Genomic DNA, 14,321 nt, shown 5'->3' with positions numbered 1-14,321 from the left:
TTACCGGGCGTTACACTTTTTCATGAGTGACTCCGAGCCGCAACCTAATTTAAGACGTTGTCACGTCAAAAAACATAATAGGATTTGGGTATTCTGAGACCCTTTTTCAGATCGAGATTAATTCTTAATATTATGCAGAGACTAAAAACTAAAGCGCAAATTTACCCCGACCCTGTTTAAACTTATAAAAATTCAACTCAGCTAGATAGTTACACTACTTAGCACTTACAACAACAAATAGTACTACAGTGCTATTGAAAATGCTTTAGGTAATATACATACATGTATAGCAGCACGTGTACTATTAAACTTTTATAATACTTAAAATAATTCTGGTATGGTAGGTATGCTAATAAAATATAAAGGTTTATCGTAACATAAAGACTTGTAAAATTTCATTTACGATATTTACAGGCTAGACTGTAGGTTCTGTATAATTCTTGTTTCTACAAGAATAAATATAGCACACATAAATATAAAAACTAGCCGATATGAAAAATTGTCAGCTCCATAGACGAAGCATAATATATTATCTGTTCTATATTTTATATAGTTACAGTTATAATTCTTGTCGCATTTTTCAGAGATCCACTTTGATGATTGATTTGATTGATGATTGACACAGGTATATAAAAACATAAAAAAACCTGTTCGAACCAGTCGATTCAGGGATAAGAAACATTTGCCTTCCAGATTCCAGCTTTATAAAGAGACTAACATGATATTAATCTACTCTGGAGACTAATCTATACTGCCATAAGTTTGTTGCGCACTATTTCTGATTTTTTCCTCGCCCCGTCCTCAAAAATATAATAATAGGACCCCAGGACACACCTGTACAATATTTATCGCTTATGAATTGGGAATAACTGACCAGACAATTTTGGTAGAAAAAATTGATACACTTAAATGATATAATTAGAAACCAAAATCTTTATTTTTCCACATGTACAAATAATATATTACAATTATAAACATTGAAACCTTCACAAATATATGCATTTTATGCACGGTATTGAAAACCTACGGTTATTATTGAAATAATTGTCAATGAGTGTTCATCTACATGATTTACGTTTTGACTGTACTAAATATTTCACATTTCATAGTACCCGTTTTACGAGGGTTTTATATAAGACAATAAATTTAGTCATTTCAGTATTTTTAGTAATGTGTCCAATAAATGCTATAAACATAAACGAAAATTATATAACAATCCACAATCCACATGCCAATATGAAAAGCAAACTAAATTTTCTATATAGCTAAATTTTAAGAAATTTTAAAGAATATAAAAAATTGTATGACGATGCGCGATTCAAACGAGGTATTATAGAGGTTAGACGTTGCTACGGTTCGGCGAAATGACGCGGATTCGAATCCCGCCTCGTGATCGATCTTTTTCTATTCTTTAAAATTTCTCCATTTATGATGCATTTGAATGCTAATTAACAAAAAAAATTAAGCTTAATTTTAATTGATTAAAGAATTACAAAATAAAAAAAAACAAATAGAAATAAAACGCAGATACACAAAATATAATTTTGAAGGCCATCCACACCTGAATACAAAGACACCTGAGATCCATAACTTTAACAATGATGATGATGTTGACATTATAAGAGGCTCAGTACAATATACATAAAAAAAGTATTGAGCGTCATGACCAATATATACAATTGTTATTTATCATCATCATCAGCCCATATATGTTCCCACTGCTGGGACACAGGCCTCCTATGAGGGTTATGGTCTGAACCCTCACAGGAGGCCTGTTATTTATTATTATATTTTATTACAGGCAACTTGTAATTAAGATCTTATATAACTTAAAGCAATGCAACTTGAACACCCATGTGTCAACCCATCATCATAGAATATAAAGCTCATGATATTGTACACAAGTTCCATATAGTTTCTTGAAAGTAAACACGTAGCCAAGGATCTGTATGGATTTATATCTATTCTTCAAAAACATAGTATTTGAAAAAATGTGACAAAATAATGATGTTCAGAAATGCAATGTATAAACATATTTTAAATACTAAAATTGCACGGAGTTTAAATTTGTAATATTCAAATACAATACTTCTTTCTTTATATAAATTATTTTACTCCATATTTTACCAGATAGGATCTCTGGTAGAGCAAATATTTGGTAATATTTATCTTTGTTTTTTAAAAATACTGATACTTTTTATGTACACATTATTTGTTATTTACTGAATATTACAAAATATTCTTATAACCTCACATTTTTTACAAATATTTACAACTTTATATACAAATTCTTAGTTTTTTCTCATTCCGTTTTTGTATGTATTCCTTAATTGTCCTAATATGAGCTTACAAAAATGTTTAAGAAATTTCAAAAGACATTACATAATTATTAATTAAATTATATTTCTTAAATTTTAATCCATTTAAAAGTAAATTATCCAAACATACATTTTTGTAATTTTTTTTTAATTACATATATTGAATTGATTTTTTACTAAGATGTCTATTGATGGGCTTTCCAGTTTCACCAAATGGATAATTATAATCTTCGTAATGAAAGAAGCAAACAAACAATAATTATATTATAATAGTTCTGGTTTCACTATTGAATTAAGAATATTATGTACATATGATCATATTGAAGACCTATATGTTTTAAACGCCGTATTTTTTGTTTTGATTATAGTTCAATAGTATCTAAAAGACTAGACAAGGCTAGACGAACCTGAACAATTACACTATAAATTTTCAAACAACCACTGCTGCTAAGAAATTAAATTTAAGTTAGTTGTAACAATTTCCAAACAATACCTAGAGACCTCAACATATAAATAATTATAATTATAACAGATTTTTTATGCCTAGCGTTATTTGTTATTTGTAAAGAAATATATATGATGTTGAAAACATGGGTTATTGATAACACGGATCATATAGGAGGGTAAAAACAGACTATAACTAGTTTATCCAAAGGCAACTTGAGGCGGAATTGTGTGCACTTTGCGTGTTAATGAAGATGAATAAATATTTCGTGGAAATTTACAACACAATATTTTAAATTAAAATATAATAGATAACTCTTGCTGTGTATAAATATAAATTTTCAAGTAAATATATTATCAGCACTGGATTAAAACCAATTAATTCAGCAACAGTTCCATATAAATAAAGCTCTATGAAAAGTCACCATGGATTGATATTTCATCTTCATTTACACCCCTTACTACTAGATCATAACTTAGTCAACAATATTGTACATATATACACAGTACTTAGATCGCCACTGAACCTGTTCCACTAATGCTTGTATTCAATCCACAGTAGCACCACGTAGGTCACTTTACTTCGCGTAATACATTTACACAACCTATGTTAATGAGTTTGTTTCATTTACTCAGTTTGTATACAGTATTTGGAACATAATCAACAAATCTATCAGTATGTTATCACTTCAAATTGATACCTATACAATATAGGCTCATATCTTCAATAAAGGTATCCATCTTCATATTGCTAGGAGGCAGTGACTGCAACGGTATTTTACTATGGTAGTTTATTTCAGTGTGTATGAAGAATTATGTTGAAGATTTTTTTTACTCATTGCAGATCTATGGTGCCATTCTGAATAATGTGTGCCAATGTTTTTAGAATTATTTCATATCGAGGATTGAGGAAGTCCATAGCCTTATTATATTTGAAGCGTGGAGCAAAGAATTGTGCAAATTTTCATCATTTTATGGTTGGCACCTGTATAATCTTTCCTTTCAGTATATGGTATGTTATACATACTTTTTTATTTATCTTCTATAATTGTATTATAAACAAACTAGAGGTAGATACGCCGTGATGCACAAATTGCAGTTAATGCTTGCAAACATTCGTCTTTTCTTGTATCTTAGCACACTATAGGCTTTTTCTTGCTGCTCACACGGATGTTTTGACTATTATGCGTGTATCCCTCAGTCTGTGTGTCCGCAGTGCACACACAGCACTGCTAGTGCGAGCGGTCTCAGCTGCAGTCGGCGAGCGCGGCGAGAGCGGCGGGCCGCAGCAGCGCCTCGTCGTCGGACACGAGCCGCACGTGGAACGAGTTTACAGTGAGAGGTTCGCCTTGGATGATCTCAATGTTGCCGCTGTTCGCCTGCAACACACATACTAAATTATACTCAATTTCTAGTGCAGAAAGCGTAGAAAGGTTGTGAATTTTGAATTCAACTGTTTGATCTAATGAAAATAACATGATGAGATGAGAATCCAGTCTGTTACATGCAAGCGAATCTTGAAATAATTTGCACAGGTCAAATTTTAAGAATATTATATGCATGATTTAATTTTAATATAACATCAACGACCGTCGATGGTTTCTGTTCAGTGTGTGCATATAACATAATTCTACAGGAATTGTTTACTATTGAAAGTAACATATTTAGCTATTTATATAATAAGTCGCTGCACTTGAAATAATCAAACGTAATATTACCAGAAAGAGCGTGGCGAGCGTAAGATGAGCCGGATGCGTCCCATGCTCTTCGTTCTCCGCGCGCAACAGCTCGTCTACGTGCGCGGCGCGAGGCGTAGGCGCGGCGGGCGAAGGGGAGGCGGGACGAAGCGAAGGCGTGGCGGGGCGGAGGCGGCGAAGTAGGCGCGCGGCGGTGAGTTGCACGTCGGGCGCCGCCTCGCTGCTGCGCGCCAATACGCGCTCCCGCCACAGGTACCACTCGGGGTTCTGGTTCAGCGAAGTCTGCAATTTTCATTTAGATGTCATTGTTGGGCACACATTACTAATAATTTTAGAGACAGTGCTGTTATTACAGTAATTGAGTTAGACGAATGAACTGTGTTAATTATTAGGAGCCTTAATAGTTTATTGATTTACTCTTTAGAGTCATAATTTATATGCTATGGTATGCTCTATGCGTCCCGCATGCGCATCTGCCTGCGTTTGTGTCGGCGTCCCGTACGTGCGCGTGCGGTTATGTGGCGTTGTAACGTTTGGCCGCTGCACTATGCTCACAGTTGCGTCAGTCACTTGCACTCACAATGTTATGCGTGTCGTTGTGCGCGTCGGGCGGGGTGTGCGCGTCTGGCGGGTTGTGCGGGGTGTGCGGGGTGTGCGGGGTGTGCGGGCGCGCGGGCGGCGAGGGCGCGTGCTCGTCGCTGTAGGAGCTGAGCTCGAAGAAGCCGTCGTCATCGCTGTCGTCGGGCCGCAGCCGCCGCAGCTCGGCCGCCGTGGCGCCCAGCCGCTCCTGCGCCTCCGCCGACACCCAGCCCAGGAAACCTGTACACGAACACACACACGTAAACGAACAGAAGCGTACACATTGTACCCTAGTGTTGACCGAAGCATTGCCCGCGTGTTCAACATTAATTTTCACTGTACAAACCAACTTTGCGTTTTAAATATTAAGTAAAAAAATTCAAAACATGATTTTGGCTTACGTTATACAGACCCCGAGATACATTCTTATTTAATGTACCGCCTTAAATTATTCTACAGTTTTATTAAGATTATGTGTAAGATAGCATTATTGACGTTTAATAATTCATCATCTAAGTTTTATATAACAAATACATAAATTCTTACAAAAGTAAATAATGAATAAAATGAATAACTAACCTCCAGCATCAGATCCATCAGTGATATCGAACCCTCTGAAATCTGCAACAAATACATGTAGCTATTTAGTATAGTTTCTATTAGTTACACACTATTTTTATCTACACTAAAAATTATGAACAAAAAAGGTTTGTAAGGTCTGTTCGACTTTGTTGTTCCATTTGAATTAAAAATTATTTATGTTTTGGCTGGTTCAAAAAAATAACTTTAATAGTTTTATTTTTATTCAAAAACCATTAAATATTTCCATCATAATACATATGATGTATGCATGAATGTTATGTTAAGCACATAAGCATGTCAAGCACACAGCACTAAACGCTGTTTTTCTACCTCTATCTAAGCATCTGTTACAATCTCTGTCTGTACGCATATCGTTAGCGAGTATACGTGTGTATGGGTGTGTGTGCATGGGTGTGTGTGTATATGCGCGCGCAGTACCGGCGGGCGGGGCGCGGGAGCGCGCGCGCACTCGCGCGGCGAGCACGGCGCCGCTGCGCCGCTCCACCACGCGCCGGATCCAGCGCTGCGGCACGCTGAACTCGCTGAACTCGCCGCACGCGCCGCACCCGCTCAGCTTCGTCAGCACCTCTGGAAACGGCCGACACATTAACACGTTTCAGATGGAACTGTCTATTTTTAATGAAACAATTATTTTTCATTTTGGTAAACGCATCTGACACAATAGAATCTATAACCATAATAGATTGCAATGCAATAAAAAACCATTTGTCGTCTACCAGTAGTTACTGAAATACTAGATATATAAAATTATATATTTTTGGAGTGGTATGTAACATGTCAACAAAAATTTATAAATTTCAAAGACAAAAAAGAAATACACAATGCTTATCCCGATCGAATTACCCACCTTCGCACACGAGCAGCTTGGCGGCGGCGGCGGCGCCGGCGTCCGGTAGCGCGTCGCAGCGGCGCTTGCGCTCGCGCTTGTTGGGCGGCGGCGGCGGCAGCGGCGGGGGGGCCGGCAGCGGCGTGGAGCAGTGGAAGGGCGAGGGCGGCGGGAAGGGCGAGGGGGGCGGCGGCGGCGCGGCCAGCTGCCCCAGCGTCAGCGGCGGCACCGCGGGCCCCCCCGACGGGGACGGCGGCGCGCGCAGCCGCTCCAGCAGCTGCGGCCCGCCGCTGTACTCTGTGGACTCCAGCTCTTCCACTAGGAAACCACCCTGCGAGAACACGTGTCGTGAATGTCATTACTGAATAATAAGTAATAACATTTTTTTTTTATAATTTAACAACGATTATATTTCAGTTAAGAATACATAATATTGGATGTTATGATACAACAAATTTTAGAAATAAATATCTGTTAAGAGAATATTTTTTTTATGTTCTGAGCAATAAAATAAGTCTCATTATACATTTTAGACAGCAAATTATATTACACTTATATGTTCCCCTGTATTACTACAACTATACTGGAAGAATTATATATCCACCTGTAATCTCCAGCCCACGTGGAAGTCGGCCAGAACCCCGATAGGCTCCCCTGCAGCATCTTGTAGCTGCACATCGGCGTCAGTGAGCTGGCGCGGCTCGAGTTCTATGTACATGCGCGGGAGGGTCGGTGGAGGTCGAAGCCCTACACAGTCCCTGCGAGCACTCGCGCTTGGCTCCAGTGCTATGGGCTCAAACTCCTCAGGCCCCACTTGGCCTCTGGTCCTTCGTCTATTTGCAGACGATGATTGCACTTGTTCCGCATCTTCATGAACTGTTTCTTCTCTAAAATGCAGAACATTTTATTTGAGATTTGAAATAATATCAAACTCTTAAAATCTACTGTACTAAGTGTGTGAAAACTAATCTCTTTAACTTGTGGATAGAAAGTCTAAAAAGATATTGTAAAAAGTTATTAAGATATAGACAAAATGTTATTAATATAGACAACAAATTTTTCCCTTCATTTATGACCAATTTACCTCATCATAAGTCAATTTATAACTTCGTCAAACATTGCCTCACCCTTCTATAAAAATATAAACTATAGAGTTGTGATTCCTCAAATGGTATATTTACATGCTATTACTAACATTTGCTAATCTCTGATGACTTTGGGGCAGTTGTTACATATTATAACAATAAAAATGTTCCATCTAAAACTTGGTTCTGGATGTTGTTTGTTGAGCCAAATGCCTTTGGGCAGCTTGACCAACTCTGACATCAATGTTGCACTATTCAAACAATACATACCTTTAAATTAGTAATTACTACATACAATATTTCTAATACAGTTCCATCAAGATCAGTGCTGGATAGGTCTTGCGTTATTAATTAAATATAATAAATTCAAGCACACTCTACAGAAGTGTCAATAAAAGTATAATGAACTGCATTACATATGGGTCGAATGATTGCATTAAGATTAAGATATGAATATATGAAGTGTATAAATTAATATCAGTATATCAATTAAATATGAGACATAACAAATTTTATTTATTTTAATAATATGCACATAGTTAGGTATTGTACTAGTATACTTATATTTATATGTAGATGTGAAAAAATAGGCCATACAAATATACTCAGCTTAAGGTGTGCTAACAAAAGAATACATTGAGCCCCATATCTTCTTGTACTATCAAAATTATTATTTAAAATAGTGTTATCTCAGTGAAGACATGAGATCATTTTGTACCTACTTACTGTTTGTTTAAAAGAATTTATTTTTATACTAGCTGACCCATCAAATGCTGTTCTGCCTTACTCTTATCATTAAGGGGTCTGAAATTGGATGTTAGCCAATTCTCAGACTTACCCAATATGCACACATAATTTCATTAAAATTGGTCTTGCCGTTTCGGAGGAGTAGGTTAACTATGATTGTGACAGAAGAACTATTTGCATTATGTAGAGACAATAAGGTAAGACAATCTGGATTTTCATGACTTCTGTCATTTTTACAATATAAATGGAGATGCATGATATTAAAAGATCTAAACTACCACATTGTTGATACAATACATTTCACAAAATTTGCAATACAAATGAGGAGGCATATTGTTAAATTTGATAAGCGTAGTCGTCTCACAGAGAATTAACACTTGTATTTATTTTGCAAATATAGATAATAGCGCAATGCTCAGCTCAAGGTCAAGACATTCACTCAATTGTTTCATGAGTTTTGGCAATGTACAATTGAAAATTATTTTACCTTTACAGTGTTATCTTGCATTGCTGAATAAAAGAAAATTCAATGCAATAGGGTGTTTATTATTTAAGAATCCAGTGTACTTTAAACATAAATATTTCTTATTCAATTTGTAATAATTTAAATGCAAGATATAAGATATTTTTTACTTTGATTAGATTATATGGATAGAGAGATTATATCAAAATTGATATTAAAATATGCATATCACACCTCTATATTTGAAATTATAATGAAGATAGATAGACTAGAGGAATTATAGTTAGTGCTATACATAAGCTTTATAAAATCTAGTAATAATATAAGTACTCACGCTATGCTATTATTTAAAGAGTCACTGACACTGAGCACATGTTGGTACAGGAAGTCAACTTTCCGACTGTAAATATTAGCTGACTGCTGCAGTAACAGAGCTATCTCCGCAAAGTTGGGCTCTGTGGGGCTTGGGTCATTCTCCTCGCTCTGCTCCAGAGCATGGAGCCCCGCCTCCGTCAGGTATTCCTCCAACAACTACAACAAACATTTATATCAATCCACCTAGAAGGAAAATGCGTGAGAACAGATAAATTTTGATTTGATTGTGTCTTATTATCTCATTATGTGATTATGGTAAAAATCTAAAAATCAAAAGATATATATTTATGTTACTGGTTACTAAGGAGTTCTGCTTCAAGAAAATTCAATAAATTTGGTTATTGCATGCAACTTATAACCTCAAGGTCATCTTTCTAAACAAGATAGCCACACAAGTTTGTTGTGTTTAGTTTATTGTAAATATTGTAATTCTCTACTACATATGTTAACATGACGTGATTTTGTGCTCAACTTTCGTTAATTTATGTGGTAAAAATATATCAAAAAAAGCCTGCGATCTTAAAATTATTTCATTACCTTATTATTTACATATAAAAATTTACATGTTTTGATTGATAGAAATTTTGTATGTCTATAATTTATTTAAAGAAAAAGGTGTTTGACGATGACCACATCATAAATAGACGTATCATATCCAATAATTTTCCGGGGCTCGCCGAAGTCTGGAGTAGGGACGCGAGTATTGGGACTTACCGCGCTGAGGTCCGTGTCGAAGTTTCGGCGGACGTCGCTGATGGGCTTCATCAACTCCGCCACTATTTCTTCTAGTCTTTGGGAATTCATGCTCCAACGTGTTTCTCTCCTTGATATTTTCCTGTAAACAACACGCTTCCATTGATAACATTACTCGGTAGCGTCGCGGACATAACACAATGTTATTGCAAGTGGCGCGAAACTTTCTGTCAAGAGACCCCAATTTTAATTTTCAAACTATGTAACACAAACTTTCACTATAAACAACATAATTTTACTTTCATACCGGGTTTAACTTACATTAACCTATCTTCGCTATCATCCTCCATTTTACAAACATAGAATTGAACGATTAGGAAGAACGTAACATAAACGGTGGCCATTTATTTATGTTTTCAAGGGAGACTTTCCATGTTCGCTGTCAAAACTTTGTTCGTGTTCGCGGTCTCGAAAGTATTGATTATCTATGTATCGAATTCTACTTCGCTAATATTGCTTATGGCAGTCATCTCTATATTTATGGTAAACGTGTTATTGTGATATTAATTTTTCATTTTAAACAAAATATTAGGTAGTAAATTACTATTACTGATGAATAATGTATTAACATTCTTTGAAATATATAAAAATATCTCATTTAAAATCTTCCATTCGATCGTATTATTTTATCTTTGGTAGCAGAGATAGAACAGTTAACAGATACAAAATAAAATAATTTAGACTCTTAATCCGCCTTCGGAGCTTTGGTTTGAGTTTTGATTTGACCTAAAATAGGTCTGCAAAGCAAATGGCAATGGGAGTTTACGAAATATATTAAACGTAATTTTATTTACAATTTTGCATCAATTCACCAAGTTTCCAGTTATCTGCAGATTACTTTACAAATAAATTGAAAATATTACAAATACATAGACTTTAAACTTCCTGTGCAAAAGTATCGTTTACATAAAACATGGGCATGTCTAAGTGTTATTCCTTGATGAAATGTTTGTTAATACTCTTCAATGTAATATTTTTGGTAAGTTCCTTTCTATATATATCCTGTTTCTTTCATGAAATATATGATCTCATAATCTAAGAAAGATAATGCTTAATTTTAATTGTTTATTGATATTGTCAACAGTCGTAAACATCGTCGACCTAAGCTAGTTTTTAATGTCTAGAATTATCCAGAAAAGCAAAAAATTAATATTTATTATAATCGAAATTTACAGAAGGGATTATATTACACAATACTTTAAAGAATGTAAGCAATAGATTTATCTTGCAAATATGAACTTGTGTATAAATTTATTCACAATGTACAATTAATAGCTTTTTCAGTTTGTTTTTTTTATTAATTAATTAGTGAACTCTGATTCTTAGTAAACATTTGTAAAATTTTCAGTGTGTAGGTGTAGGCACATGTGCATTTGCCGGCTGGGCTCTATGGGACGGACGTGCAACTGAAACAGGATCGGGGAAGGCAGGCCTTGGCGCTTTGGCCATTTGGGGCTTGACTCTCACCCTCGGCGCTATCACAGCACTTGCTGGTATGAAATGTATTTTAATTAAAGAAAGTATGTGTCGTACATAAATTCATATTTTCCATGCAGCAAGCTGCATTTTATGCAACATTAAATGCAGCTTAAAAATAGGTTGTTTCATTGATACAAAGTATTGGACCAGCATTACTCTGGGCATGATTGTCATTTCAAATTATATTAACTAGTAGGTGCTTCAATTTGATATTAAAGTGTGAGAGGGCCTGCTCCTTGAAAGTTGCCATAGTTGAAGACTTTCATTCAATTGATTTGAGTCTAAGTGATATACTATGAGACATTGTTATTATTATTCCTCAATTGAGCTTAATTGATTGACAATACCTGTACTGGCCATGCAATGAGACTCAGAGACTTAATAAGTTTACTTGTATAGTATTGAGCTGTTTAAGTAAATTTATATTTAGACTGTAATTTGGAATTCAGTGCATATAAATCTCTGATAAAATAATACATAAGATTCCCTTTGATCTTGCGCTAATACCTTCCCTAATGGTTGTGGTGGTTGAATGAAATTTTAATTGATAAAAAGTAAACTAAATCATTATCAAATTCAGTTGCCCCATTCATTATTCCTACATAAAAGACTGACAAAAACATTTTTTATTTTTATTTTACTTGTCTTGTGTACTAATGTATCTGGTTCTTGTATCTGTTTGTTATATATTCTCTGACATGTGGTTACATATGGTATTCAAGTTTTGTATTTTTGGTATTCATCTTATATTATGTTATTGACTGGCAATCATACTCTGTTATGTAAACCAGTATAACAGAAACTTTCTATAACTTATACAGATGTGGGTACCATTTTGGCGTCATTTTAATGTGTTTGTTTTTTACATATTCTTAGTGTATTTTTGTTTTGGTGCCAAATAGAGTTCTCACTCGAGCAGATAGTGATATTAATCACCAATGGTACACCATATACAACATGTGACATATAACGAGGGGCGCGGGGTTCGGGTGGGGAGTGTTGGGGAGTGTTGGGGAGTGGTGGGGAGCGGTGGGGAGCGGTGGGAGAGCTGATTGGTGGGCGTGTGCAGGCGCGGTGCGCGGGTCGGCGTCGCTGCTGGCGGCGGCGTTCGCGCTGCTGGCGCTGAGCGCGGTGGCGGAGGGCGCGGCGGCGTGGTGGGGCGCGGCGCACCTGCCCGCGCTGCGCCGCGCGCTGGCCGACCGCCTGGCGCACACCGTGCAGCACGACTACGGCCGCCTGCCCGCCAGCACGCACATCGTGGACGCCATACAGGCGGGGGTCAGTGCGCACATATACCTCTATTTGCTGCTTGTTATTTCAATACCTAGCGTTCTGTCCACGCATACCACACGTTCTGTCCATTTAATGCAAAAAATATTTGCCCGATTTTTAAAAAAATCTTTAATCGTCGCGATGAGTGAGTCTATTCAACCAAATTAAATAGGCACATAAGTTCTCTTTCGTGCTTTTGTATATTACGATGTCACAGATACTTAATTTTTCGTATTAAGCTTTTACCTGCCTCTAAATAAAAGCGATCACTGCAACAGATGACAATTACTTAAAAAAAAAACGCAATAAGGAACCAGGGACAACTAACGTAATATGAGGAAATTACCAAAACAAATATAGTGCATAGTTGCAGTGTATTGTGTTAGATCCCATTTCGTGAGAGTATCCCGTGCGTGCTGCCACACATTCCCCTGCGAGCTGATGTTTATCGTCAGTCCATTTTTAGCTTTTATGGCTTATTCCTGCTGCAGGAAGTCGTGTTTATGTGTCGTGCTTTCACCTCTCACTAACAATAACAGCATGGGATAAACAATCGCTTTGTTCTTAGCCATGCCGTAAGTGCACTTTATATTGATGGTGGATAAGTTTAAAAGTTTTACAAAACCTTACTTTTTTATATACGTTATTAAAATTTCTGAACTGGATCAGTTGTTAAGAATTATTGATTTATTAGTTGTTTTATCCATATATGTGTATATCGACAGTAGTATTAAAGCTTTGCTTGTATATTTAATACATTTTGACATGAAGACATGCTCGGAATTGTTGAAGGACACAAGGTAATATTCAGGTAGTTAAAAATTTTCGTATGACCGTCAAGACATTTTAACATCTAAGTCTCCCCGTGACCACGCTCGCTTTAAAATGTTCTAAGCGTCGGACTAAATAATACAATGAATTTATCGCGTTTAAAACCCGTTAAAAAGTCTCGTTTCGTCAATTTAAGATATTTTACTCTCTGAGAGAAAGATAACAAACAAACACACTAATAATATAATGCTGAAGATTTTACATAGTTATGAATTTGTTAATCTCAAGAACTATGAGACCGATTATAAAAACCTACCATATAATACGTAAAATATACAATTAAGTTTATAATTTATTAACTATTAGATAATTTTAAAAATATATGTGTAAATATTCCAGCTGGAGTGTTGCGGGTCGAGCAGCGCCCGCGACTGGCAGCACTCGGCGTGGGGCGCGGCGGAGGCGGCGGCCGCGGGGGCGCCGGGGGGCGCGGGGGCGCCGGGGGGCGCGGGGGCAGCGGGGGGCGACACGCTCGACCTCAGCGTGGCCGCGGAGCCCACGTACTACTATGTGCCTGAGTCTTGCTGTGTGGTGAGTAGTGGCGCAATGCTGATGTTATGTTCTGTAAGGATTACTCTTATTGCAGAAATAATACTTCGGCATTTTCGTTCCGTGTGTTATTTCATAGATGATCAAGTGCCTACTTTAATCTAACGATTCTAGGAGAGCGTTGCTAGTCCTTCGAGCCGGTTTATTTAGAACCATGATTATATGTTTACCTATTAATATTATTAACACACACATATTTGTAACTCTCGTATGAGCGATGTGCACGTGCGTTGTGTGTTGCAGCGGGCGGGCGAGGCGGGCGAGGCGGGCGAGGCGGCGGAGTGCGAGGCGGCGCGGCGC

At 36.8% G+C, this 14,321-nt stretch overlaps 2 protein-coding genes across 2 annotated transcripts in view; one reads left to right on the top strand and one right to left on the bottom strand.

Moving 5' to 3' along the window:
• Positions 1-950: 950 nt before the first annotated feature.
• Positions 951-10,290, bottom strand: LOC119834137. Its single transcript, XM_038358430.1, has 10 exons — positions 10,152-10,290; positions 9,852-9,972; positions 9,097-9,293; positions 7,072-7,354; positions 6,489-6,798; positions 6,059-6,208; positions 5,618-5,659; positions 5,040-5,278; positions 4,481-4,741; positions 951-4,141 (listed from the first exon to the last, which is right to left on the bottom strand). The coding sequence occupies exons 1-10, from the start codon at positions 10,232-10,234 to the stop codon at positions 4,010-4,012; spliced, it is 1,818 nt and encodes a 605-aa protein (XP_038214358.1). The 5' UTR covers positions 10,235-10,290; the 3' UTR covers positions 951-4,009.
• Positions 10,291-10,425: 135 nt separating this feature from the next.
• The window catches only part of LOC119834033 (tetraspanin-11-like), a 6,238-nt gene continuing 2,342 nt past the window's right edge, over positions 10,426-14,321 (top strand). Inside the window, exons 1-4 of the mRNA XM_038358310.1 lie at positions 10,426-10,869; positions 11,239-11,383; positions 12,439-12,647; positions 13,812-14,003. Coding sequence (XP_038214238.1) covers positions 10,804-10,869; positions 11,239-11,383; positions 12,439-12,647; positions 13,812-14,003 — 612 coding nt within the window. The 5' untranslated portion in view covers positions 10,426-10,803. The remainder of the gene's footprint in view (positions 10,870-11,238; positions 11,384-12,438; positions 12,648-13,811; positions 14,004-14,321) is intronic.

Source organism: Zerene cesonia, chromosome 18 (assembly GCF_012273895.1).
Source record: "Zerene cesonia ecotype Mississippi chromosome 18, Zerene_cesonia_1.1, whole genome shotgun sequence".
In the NCBI taxonomy this organism is placed as follows: domain Eukaryota; kingdom Metazoa; phylum Arthropoda; class Insecta; order Lepidoptera; family Pieridae; genus Zerene; species Zerene cesonia.
The sequence above is the reverse complement of the archived record's forward strand: the minus strand, read 5'-3'. Positions and strand labels throughout refer to the sequence as shown.

Bases quoted from the DNA above. Each gene is read 5' to 3' on its own strand.
- LOC119834137 (XM_038358430.1), bottom strand. From the start codon at position 10,234: ATGGCCACCGTTTATGTTACGTTCTTCCTAATCGTTCAATTCTATGTT. The intron at 9,973-10,151 runs GTAAGTTAAACC...TGTTGTTTACAG, and splicing joins GATAGCGAAGATAGGTTAAT to GAAAATATCAAGGAGAGAAA. The intron at 4,142-4,480 runs GTAATATTACGT...TGTGTGTTGCAG, and splicing joins CGCTCGCCACGCTCTTTCTG to GCGAACAGCGGCAACATTGA.